This window comes from Triticum urartu, chromosome 3A, assembly GCF_056163025.1.
Source record: "Triticum urartu cultivar PI428250 chromosome 3A, HENAU_Tu73, whole genome shotgun sequence".
NCBI classification, from domain to species: Eukaryota; Viridiplantae; Streptophyta; class Magnoliopsida; order Poales; family Poaceae; genus Triticum; species Triticum urartu.
The window spans coordinates 433,936,520-433,947,716 of NC_141875.1; the positions used below are offsets into that span (position 1 = coordinate 433,936,520).

Sequence of the window (11,197 nt, forward strand, 5' to 3'; positions counted from 1 at the left end):
TGGACCTCTTCGCGCTCATGAGAGAACTCTCGCTCCACTCATAAACCCTCACTCGATCATCGTGCCATTCCGGAAAATCCATCAGTAGGTGTCCTGGCATGGTGACTAGGTTAGAGGGGAAACATAAGACGGTTTTATCCATGCTCAGGTCATCTGGAAGAGATAAAACCCTACTCCTGCTCTGTGTATATTGCTATTGGGGTGTACAAAGTACAAGTATAACCGAAGGATTGCATGATAGGTGGAAGGGAGTCCTCCATGGCTCCGGCTTCCTTATCTTGAACGACAAGACTTCCAGAGTCTTCTCGTATAAGGCCCAAAGGTCGTACTGATGTCTCAGGACGGAACCGACCTAGGAGGCCTCGGGACGGCTTACTTGGGCTGGTTACCAGCAAGGTGTGGCACCCGTGGGCCATAACACCATTAGTATCCCATGAACCGGTCATCAGGCTTGTGTGCATCCCGACCAACATCGATCCACCCATTTCTCCTCTGTCGAACACGATCAATCAAATATCAAAAGCAATTCATTTTATACATACCACACTGGACGGTAAACACAAATACTTACAAAGCCGGTATCATTTAGAGCTTCTGTCACAATGTTCATAGTAGAGCAGATTTGTTGCTAGTATTCACATTTGTATTTTGGCTGAAAAAGTTGCACGACTTGTCCAGACTAACCAATTGACCGGAGGCTGCACAACAAGAAGTAAAAGTGGATACCCTAAAAAAAGTAAAAATGGAAGAGTAAGGGCCAAGCTGCATGCACAGCCTCACTATACGTAAGGGCCAAGTTTTTTATTTGAGAGATCGAAGAGTGGCCCAGAAATCAGCTCGGAATAAGTCCACCGCGCATTCTCCGAACTATCTCTCCCTTGGTACAGATCGGACGGCATCGCTCGCCTCACAGCCGCACGGACAGCCACGATTCGCTCGCCTTTCCCGCGGCGCCGTCACTACGCAGCCAATAAAACCCCCCGCAAGGCCGCAACCCCCGGTCGCCCACAGCGCACAGGCCACTGGGGGATCGCCTAGGTCCTTCTCCTGCGCCTTCGTTCGGCGCCGCCATCCTCCAGGGCTGTCCTCATCTCATTCCTCCTGATAGCGAGGGGGATCCTCAAGGTGAGACAACATCCTTGTGCTCGATCGATCTATTCCCTGTAGATCGTCCGTGCGTCGAGTGGTTTTGGTCCAGCTCGCAAGGGTTCTTGTTCTTCCCGTGGAATGATTTAACATTATTCGTAGTGGGTACAAGTAATGGTCTGGTGCTGAATGCCGATCTAAATCTGGTAGATGTATCTTTTGTATCACACAACACGCCCTAGATTTTTCTCCCTGATGTATTTTACCGTCTGATGCGATATAAATGCCGTTCTGTTGAGACGTTTTAGGTGTTATTTCACATTCGGTTTTATTTCCAGTAGCAGAGTTTAAATTATGTTAGGCATTCGAACATATGAATATGTGAATCGTAAATATATTGTTTCCGCAGGGCCATAAGTTTCTGCAGAGTGACATGGATATGTGTTTCGTTTATTAAGAGATTTATGTTCCGTTTACTACAGTATTATGCTACTGATTCATGCGATTCACTAGATACTCAATCTTTGTTTTCCTTCTCTTTCTTGTATTGATACAAGAGCTTTGTTTAGTTGTGTTCTGACAATCTTGGGTATTTTTTTCCAAGGCTTTGTTTTCTGTTATCTCTACTCTCTGATTTACGATTTCTTGCTATGTAAATAGGGATAACAGAATGTAATATAGACTGAAATGTTTAATGGTACAACATTTACCTTAGTTGTCATGCAGAATGTAATATAGACTGAAGTATCACCTGGCTTGCATTATATTGATGTCCTTGTTTTCAACCTGTGCTTTAATTTTTTACCGTGTCTACTGAATTTTGTCTTTCCATTCTCGCTTACCTTTGTGCACTTATGTATACCAACATAGGAGCTACCAAATCTGTTTAGGACTGTCAATCATTTCTACCTTGGGGTGATTCAGTAATCTTCTTAGTACTGTTAGTCTTAGTCGTTACATGGATTCTAACTTGGTTACTACTTTTGAACAGGAACTTATATTTGTAGTGTGATAATCAAAAGCAGTCAAGATGGTGAAATTCACAGTAGAAGGACTCCGCATCATCATGGACAAGCAAAATAATATTCGCAACATGTCTGTTATTGCTCATGTGGACCATGGTATGTGCTGGGAAAGTTACTGCTTGGGTTGCACAAGTATTTGATGTTTTTATTCATATGTTATCTATGGGGGTTGATCCTTTTTTGCTTGTTCGTATTGTCTCTTGTTTGTATGAACAGTTGCTCAGCATAGACTTGTGAAATATTTTATCTCACAGCATAGCTTGTTTATATTTCTGTTCTCAGATTGTATATTTCTGCTCATATTTTTTCTTTGTATTGATTCTTTATAGCGTGTTCATGATGTCTCTTGTTTTGCTAGAACACATGCCCATTTTTAGATTGCTGTGATATTTTAATTGCATATGAAAAAGATAACGCCCACACGTGTGGGCGTTTGCATCTCGCCCACACGCATGGATCAACGTCCGTTTGTGTTTGCATGAATCTTGGTATGTTTTGCCAGATTTTTTATGCCACGTAGGACTGGGCTGGTGTGTGGGCATTCATCTGGGCGCCCACACGTCCGTTTCATCACGCGGAGGGGCTGGTGTGTGGGTGTTTAGCAGTTCGCCCACACGCCAGTTTTCACGCACGCAGAGGGGCTGGTGTGTGGGCGTCTATCAGTTCGCCCACACGCCCGTCTCCTCTCCCACACCCAAAGTTGTCAGTTGCCATGTGTTTTGCAGGGTACATGGCAACTGCCCTAGTGTGCTTGTAAGCAGATGACAACTCTCTCTTTACCCGAACATGTTGTTTTGCCATGTCTTTTTTGTAGTGCTACATGGCAACTGCCTAGTGTTAGTAGGTGGCAACTCCTAAAGTTTTCAAATCATGGCAACTGTACTAGACCAGACCATACATGGCAACAGCTGCAGTTGTCCAAAAATGGCATCTGGCACTTGACCTGAGATGGCAACTGCAGTTGAGCAACCATGGCAACTGTAGTTGTCAGACATGGCAACTGTAGTTCAGCAACATGGCAATTGCAGTTAAACGAACGTGGAGGAGGGTCCGGACCATGGCAACTATGGGGACGCGTGGTGATTGTCACGCGGGGCATGCGGAACGGTGAGGTAGGAGGCCGGACGTACGGGCGTGTGGGCATTATCTATTTTGCCCACACGTAGGCGTGTGGAAGGGACCGCGAGGCAAAAGACTGAGCGTGTGGGCATTACTTGTTTTGCGCACACGTAGACGTGTGGACTGATTCTCTTAGATACCACACGAAACGTGTGGCCAGACCCCTTAACGCCCACACGTGTGGGTGTTATCGGGACCCATTGCATAATATAGCTCGTTTACATTTCTGCTGTCAGATTGTATTTTCATCCTGAAAATTGCAGTCCATATGACTTTGACCAAATACTAGCTTAAACATGATTGTGCACAGTAAAGTAAAATTCAATGGATAACCTGTTTGTTCCTTTAATTTTAAGGATCTGATCATCCAGGATTTAAAGCTACTTTTGTATTGTCCTGAAGTAAATGGGTGATTATTTCAATATGTGCTGGTTGTATTTTCTGTACTGCATAGTTATGTTATGCAATTTAATCTCAGTAGATCATGTGTGCTCATCAAGCCATTTTCTATCTCTCTTGTTTGTTTTAGTTTTAATCTTGTTATTTATTTATTTTGCAAAATTTAATATTGTTAGTAATCCCTGAATTCCAACATTTGTCTACTCTCCTTTTGGTGGGTCAGTGTTTTGACTGTGCTCTATCTTTGTAGCGTTCTAGCGCTCCGTTTCTTGTTCAATGTTAAGAGTGTGCATTGTAATTAAATGTTATTAACTCATGTTTTTGACCACATTCATGGTTTTTAATTACGGCAGGCAAGTCTACGCTTACTGATTCTCTAGTGGCAGCTGCTGGGATTATTGCACAAGAAGTTGCAGGTGACGTCCGCATGACTGATACTCGTGCAGATGAAGCAGAACGTGGTATCACAATCAAATCCACGGGTATATCTCTTTTCTATGAGATGACTGATGAATCACTCAGGTCTTATAAGGGCGAGAGAGATGGGAATGAATACCTGATCAACCTTATAGATTCGCCTGGGCACGTTGATTTCTCTTCAGAAGTCACAGCTGCTCTTCGTATTACTGATGGTGCCTTGGTGGTGGTTGACTGTATTGAGGGTGTCTGTGTGCAAACTGAAACTGTGCTTCGCCAAGCCCTTGGTGAGAGGATTAGGCCTGTCCTTACTGTGAACAAGATGGACAGATGCTTCCTTGAGCTTCAGGTTGATGGTGAGGAAGCTTACCAGACTTTCTCCCGTGTCATTGAGAACGCCAATGTCATTATGGCAACATATGAAGATGCAAAACTTGGTGATGTCCAAGTCTACCCAGAGAAGGGAACTGTTGCTTTCTCTGCTGGTTTACATGGATGGGCATTTACTCTCACCAACTTTGCTAAGATGTATGCCTCCAAGTTTGGAGTTGATGAAACTAAAATGATGGAGAGGCTTTGGGGTGAGAACTTCTTTGACACAGCCACGAAAAAGTGGACCAACAAGAACACGGGCTCTCCTACTTGCAAGAGAGGTTTTGTTCAGTTCTGCTATGATCCAATCAAGCAAATAATCAACACCTGCATGAATGACCAGAAGGATAAATTGTGGCCTATGTTACAGAAGCTTGGTGTGACCATGAAGGCTGATGAGAAGGAGCTAATGGGCAAGCCTTTAATGAAGCGTGTTATGCAGACTTGGCTGCCAGCAAGTACAGCTCTACTTGAGATGATGATATTCCACCTTCCTTCTCCTTCCAAAGCACAGAAGTATCGTGTAGAGAACTTGTATGAGGGGCCCCTTGACGATGTCTATGCAACTGCTATAAGAAACTGTGACCCAGAAGGTCCTCTTATGCTCTATGTTTCCAAGATGATTCCAGCATCTGACAAGGGCAGATTCTTTGCGTTTGGCCGTGTCTTCTCTGGGAGAATTGCAACTGGCATGAAGGTCCGGATCATGGGCCCAAACTATGTTCCTGGCCAGAAGAAGGATCTGTACGTGAAGAGTGTCCAGCGTACAGTTATTTGGATGGGAAAGAAGCAAGAGTCTGTTGACGATGTTCCTTGTGGTAATACTGTTGCTATGGTTGGCTTGGATCAGTTCATCACAAAGAATGCTACCCTGACAAACGAAAAGGAGGTTGATGCATGCCCAATCAGAGCAATGAAATTTTCTGTATCCCCTGTTGTACGCGTTGCTGTGCAGTGCAAGGTTGCCTCTGATCTTCCCAAACTTGTCGAAGGCTTGAAGCGCCTGGCGAAGTCTGACCCTATGGTTGTGTGTTCCATGGAAGAGTCTGGCGAGCATATCATTGCTGGAGCTGGAGAGCTGCACCTTGAAATTTGTTTGAAGGATCTGCAGGAGGATTTCATGGGTGGTGCTGAGATTATTGTTTCCCCTCCTGTTGTCTCTTTCCGTGAGACCGTTCTTGAGAAGTCCTGCCGCACCGTGATGAGCAAGTCCCCGAACAAGCACAACCGTCTCTACATGGAAGCTCGTCCCATGGAGGAAGGGCTGGCCGAGGCCATTGACGATGGCCGCATCGGCCCACGTGATGATCCCAAGGTGCGCTCCAAGGTCTTCTCCGAGGAGTTTGGTTGGGACAAGGATCTTGCCAAGAAGATTTGGTGTTTTGGACCCGAGACCACTGGGCCGAACATGGTTGTTGATATGTGCAAGGGAGTGCAGTATCTGAATGAAATCAAGGACTCCGTTGTGGCTGGCTTCCAGTGGGCGTCGAAAGAAGGGGCATTGGCAGAGGAAAACATGCGTGGTATTTGCTTTGAGGTCTGTGACGTCGTTCTCCATACAGATGCTATTCACAGGGGTGGCGGTCAGGTCATCCCGACGGCTAGAAGGGTTATTTATGCTTCTCAGCTCACAGCTAAGCCAAGGTTACTTGAGCCTGTGTACCTAGTGGAGATCCAGGCACCTGAGAATGCACTTGGTGGTATCTATGGTGTTCTTAACCAGAAGAGAGGGCACGTGTTTGAGGAGATGCAGAGGCCTGGTACCCCACTTTACAACATCAAGGCGTACCTCCCTGTTATCGAGTCCTTTGGTTTCTCCGGCACACTTAGGGCTGCGACATCTGGTCAGGCCTTCCCGCAGTGTGTGTTTGATCACTGGGACATGATGTCTGCTGATCCTTTGGAGGCAGGATCACAGGCGGCGCAGCTGGTTTTGGATATCCGCAAGAGAAAAGGGTTGAAAGAACAGATGACCCCTCTCTCCGAATTTGAGGACAAGCTCTAAATTTTTGCTCCCATGTTATCTGTTATCTCAGCCAATTTTTGATCTATGCTTGGTCTGTGTCAAGAGATGTACTCTTTTTCGTATTCTAGTTCTTTGGGTTGTGTTGTACTGAACCTATTTCGGTCTATATCGGATTTAGCAAATAATTTACCTTATATGATATATGCTTGATTGAGTAGTTGATTTTAGCAAGTGTTGCTTTGCATCTCCTAATTGCATTTTCTTCTTATGTTTGAGAACCTTGGCAAGTTTTTTCAATGTTTCCTTGCGTCTGATAAATTGCCCCAACTGGTTTTATTGAAAACTTGAGCAGATTGTTGTAAATTAGCTGTTGCCATTTCTTTGCAAGAGATTTTTTAAATTCTTATGTAGGACTATGCTCAGAGCTTCTAATGTGAAAAGAGGTGTTTTTGCAATGAGAAACACTGTACACTGTATTATTTCATGACGATAATTCTCTTGCATTTAACTTAAGAAACACCCCATAAAATACATCAGCATTCCAATTTACAAAGTGCAACCTGGGCAGACTCAAGTCCTGAATTGTTTTCGTTTTGACATTGTCCATTGTGCTCTGGGCATATAAATGGAAGTTCACTCTTGAACAATCTATGTTACTCCCTCTGTAAAGTAATATAAGATCTTTTAGATCACTAAAGTAGTGATCTAAAAGATCTTATATTAGTTTACAGAGGGGAGTATAAATTAATTTGGTGGGAGCCAAAAGATTTTCCCTTGGGTGATTGTTGGTATGAATTTGACCAGGACGTATGCAATTGAAATAGCAAATCGTCTTAACCCTGGTTATTTCTGTTTACTCTAGTGATTTTAAACTCTTGACTGCACTCGGAGATTTTAAACCCTGCTAATATTTGTTTCAGGTCTGACAGAAGCATAAGAAATGTGAGACTGATGGAGAGATATAATTACTTTGCTTCGAGTTGTCACCAATATGGTTTTAGAGTCTCTGTCAAGATGAAAGGGAGAGTGATTTGGCTGGCGTATAGATGCCCTGAAGCACATGCACACTGGATTGTCTTCTATGTGGCTGGTTGCTTAACTGCATTTTCTTACCAAATTTATCACCCTGCTCCCTTTATGCTGTTGTGCATGAACTTGACTCTTATTATCAGATTTCTTTTTTAATCATCGCTTCTGCAATTCTGTAGGCTGTTGAAACTGCTCTTGCTTGGTCCGAACGTATTTACGTAGAATTTTCTGTAGTTAATTTTCGTTCCCATTTTATGACAAAAGGGACTGTTGTCAATCTGAACAACAGGTTTTATGACACAAATCTAGAAGCTGAAATGATCGAACGTATAGACCAAATCCAGGACATAGTTCAGTGGATGGGATGGGATGGGAGCCCTACAAAGTTACATACACAAGTGATTATTGCCAAGCTTTGTATGAGCACGCCCTTGAGTTAATATGGGAAGTGCTCGCCTATGTGGGTCAACATGATCTTTTCCTCCCCTCCTTTCTTTATCATGTAACAATAGTAAATTTGAAAGGAAATGGATCGTTCTTAACTTTTGTTTGAAAATAGGTAAAACTCCTTACCGTGGAGTCCCCCACCCCTCCCCCTCTCGCGACCGCGCCGCCCCCGCGGGCGTCCGGCCGCGCCCCGATCTCCCCCCCCCCCCCCCTCCAGCCCCCCTCTTTCCCTCCTCCCCGCCGCCGTCGCTGGCGCCCGCGGCCGGCCTGGCCCCGGGGTCGCTGGTGGCGGCGGCCCCCTGCCTTTCCCCTCCCGGTGGCTCTCCGGCGCGGGGCGGAGCTGCGCCGGGGGGTGCTCCTCGGCGGTGACGGTCTTGCTGGCGGTGGGGTGCCTCGTCGCAGGGCGGGCGAGCGAGCGGCTGGACGGCGGCAGCGTCGTTGGCGGCAGGGTGGCGCTGCGGCACGTCCTGGCGGCGGAGCTCGGCCCAGATCTAGGCCCTACGGGGCCATCTGGTCTTGGCCAGGCCGGCGGCGGGGCGGGTCGGTGGCGTGATTCCTGGTAGGCTGGGGAGCGGCGTTGCGCAACGGGGGCTGGCGGTGCCGACGCCAGCCTGCTACAGCATTGCTGGCGGGGCTTAGCGGGCCCGTTTCGGGCCTGGCCGGGCCAGGGGTGGCCTGGTATGCCCCGCTGCTGTGTCCGGTCGGCTACCGCGACGGTGCCGGAGGCGCGGGCTTCTCGCACGACGGCGGTGGAGGTGGTTCCCTCCCGCTCGGCCTTGGTGTTGCTGCTCTCGTCGTGTGGCGCTTCTCTCCGGTCTTCTCGGCCTCGTGTTGGTGCTCGTAGTGAGACGGCGTGGGTGGCGGCGCAACCGCGATGGCGCATTGGGTGGTGGTTTGGTTGGTAGGCTCCGGATGGGCGGTGGTGTTTGGCGTGCGGGAGAAATCCTTGCCGGCTCGTCCGGCTCCGATGCGGTGACACCGGCGGGTGCCACCATTCCTTCTTGAAGGGTGTCGGTGGTAGCCATTCTCCACCTCCCTCTGCATATCGGGGGAAACCCTAGGACTCATCCGGGCAGCAGCGTCGTCGACGTCGCATACCTTCTTGAAGGTGCTGCTTGGTACGCGGCACTCGGAACCTCGGGCTGTGGTGTAGCGTCTCTGGAGGGCGCAGCGGTGGCGGGCCTTCCGCGCTTAGTCGAGCTGCCGTTGTTGGTATTTGTTTTTTCTTCCTTTCGTCTTTGGGCTTGTTGTGCTGCTCGCCCCAGCATCGCGTTTGCACTGTTGGTTGGTGCTTTGGAATACAAAGCGGGGGAAAACCCTTTTTCGGTAAAATAGGTAAAACTTTTGTGCATATACTTATTTGTTTTGAAAATTTGGGCAATCTCTGTATGGCTTTCTGTTGGACAACATCGATGAGAAGGGAGGATGCCGAAGTATTTAAGATCTGCTTCTTGCCTCCTTTTGATTTAGGTGGAAATCTATTCATGGGCCAAATATTTCTTTTGGTGTTACCTTCCTTCTTTTCAGTTGCAGCCAAGGAAGTAGTAGCATATATTTTGATACCTGATTGATAGTTTTTTTGGTTCCTGCAGTTGTAGTCCAAATTGTACAAGCACAAAGCATGTCTGGATAAAAGTGGAACCGCAGCAGTTTATCTCCCGAACCTAAAGGCGTTTTATCAGATATAGGATGGTGTTCAGAGGAGAGTTGTGGCACTTTATATATTCTATGTTCACATTAGGAACTTCTTTGAAATAATCGTTGGCTCGGTGGTCCTATGCTATGTCATGTTTTATGTGAGGTATTTCATGATTCAGATAAAAATGCACTTGCCAATTTTTTGTATCCATGGGAAGATTAGCAGGGGAGGCCCAAAACTTTTTTCTGATCAGTTCCCAAAACTTTTTTCTCTGATACTAGTGTTGAGATTGGGGAGTGATTCGGTTTGTAGAGTGTTTGTTGGAGGTAGTCTAGTACAGTGGAACAAACTGAAGGCAATATGTGGTGGCGTTTTGCTCAAATGGAAAAAGTGATAAGCTAGCCCGCAAAAAAAAATGTGATAAGCTGTGGACTATCGAAATGAGAAATGTGCAGCGGCTGACTATGGAAAAGAGAGAGACTGGGCTCCGATGGGCTGACTATTTGAACATCGCATACTTGCTTGTGTCTCTCCGAAGCTATATACAGTTGTTTTATGCATGAGCTGAATCCTTTTTATTCGTCAGCTGTAGTTCGCTCTTCCTTTTTTCTTTCTGTTGGTCTCCTGAGGTCTGCCTATCCCTGCCTTTTTTAATAAACCCAGCGTTGCTCTTTGTCCCTGGTGTTCTGAGCTCTCCTGCGTTATGCACAAGAACACCTCTGCTCTGGGCATGTTTAGACTAAGCTTCTCCACCGTTTTTTTTTTCTTGTCTTTTCTGTTGCTCTTTGGGTTTGCCTACTTATGTAGAATGCTGGTTTCTTTAATAGAAATCGGAGGTCTGTCGACCCCTCTTTTTTCATAAAAAATGGGAGAAGATTAGCAACTTGTGTATATCTGCGCTTTGGATTGTGCAAATGCCTCATTTAGAACTTCCACAAAGATGCTTCTCTGTCCCATCGCCTCACTAGAAATTCAAACCTCTGGAGTTGGCTGATACTGTTATTTGCACGAGTTGTTTCCGTAAGAAAGAGAAGCCACTAGTGTAAAAAAATGTTTCAATATTATGGGACGGAGGGAGTATTTGCCATTAGCTGGATTGCTGACTCAGACAAAAAGTCCCTGCTGAAAGGAAGCACACAACAGGATTTCCAACGACAATACCTAATAAATCGATAATGACTGATTAAGTGATTATTTACGGTGCATGCTTGTGCACGCCGCCGTGCGTTTTGGTTGACCGGATCGATCTGACTAAGTCCACAACGCCCTGGACAGCTTAGTCAAACACAACGCGATCGTCACTCACCACATCATTCCGATCCATCATTTTAATTTGAACAAGTTAATTTACTCAACAGTTTGAGACCGTGTCTCCGAGTTCTGACCGTGACTATGCAACCGTAGCTTATCATATATGCCGAGCGCCAATGCAAATCCGAGCTACGAACGACTTGTTCCCGCCGGAATGCCATGTCACGTTGAATAATTGGTATGGTCCGGAGGTCAGATACACCTCCGTTCTCGGTAACTTGTGAGCTGGGACAAGAAAACACCTCAGCTAACACCTGCTGTACACCTCCACACTCACCCGGCACCTTCCATGAAATGTTTATTGCAGACATGTTTAGACGATCATATTTTATGTTTGCACGTGACGGCAGCAGCTCTCGCCAACGGATGCATAAAAGGATCGAGATC

At 46.3% G+C, this 11,197-nt stretch overlaps 1 protein-coding gene across 1 annotated transcript; it reads left to right on the forward strand.

Annotated features, from left to right (window-relative positions):
* The first annotated feature begins 1,009 nt into the window (after positions 1–1,009).
* LOC125544239 (elongation factor 2-like) lies at positions 1,010–6,580 on the forward strand. The gene is made up of 3 exons (XM_048707855.2): positions 1,010–1,125; positions 2,078–2,207; positions 3,983–6,580. The coding sequence occupies exons 2-3, from the start codon at positions 2,117–2,119 to the stop codon at positions 6,421–6,423; spliced, it is 2,532 nt and encodes an 843-aa protein (XP_048563812.1). The 5' UTR covers positions 1,010–1,125; positions 2,078–2,116; the 3' UTR covers positions 6,424–6,580.
* Positions 6,581–11,197: the final 4,617 nt, after the last annotated feature.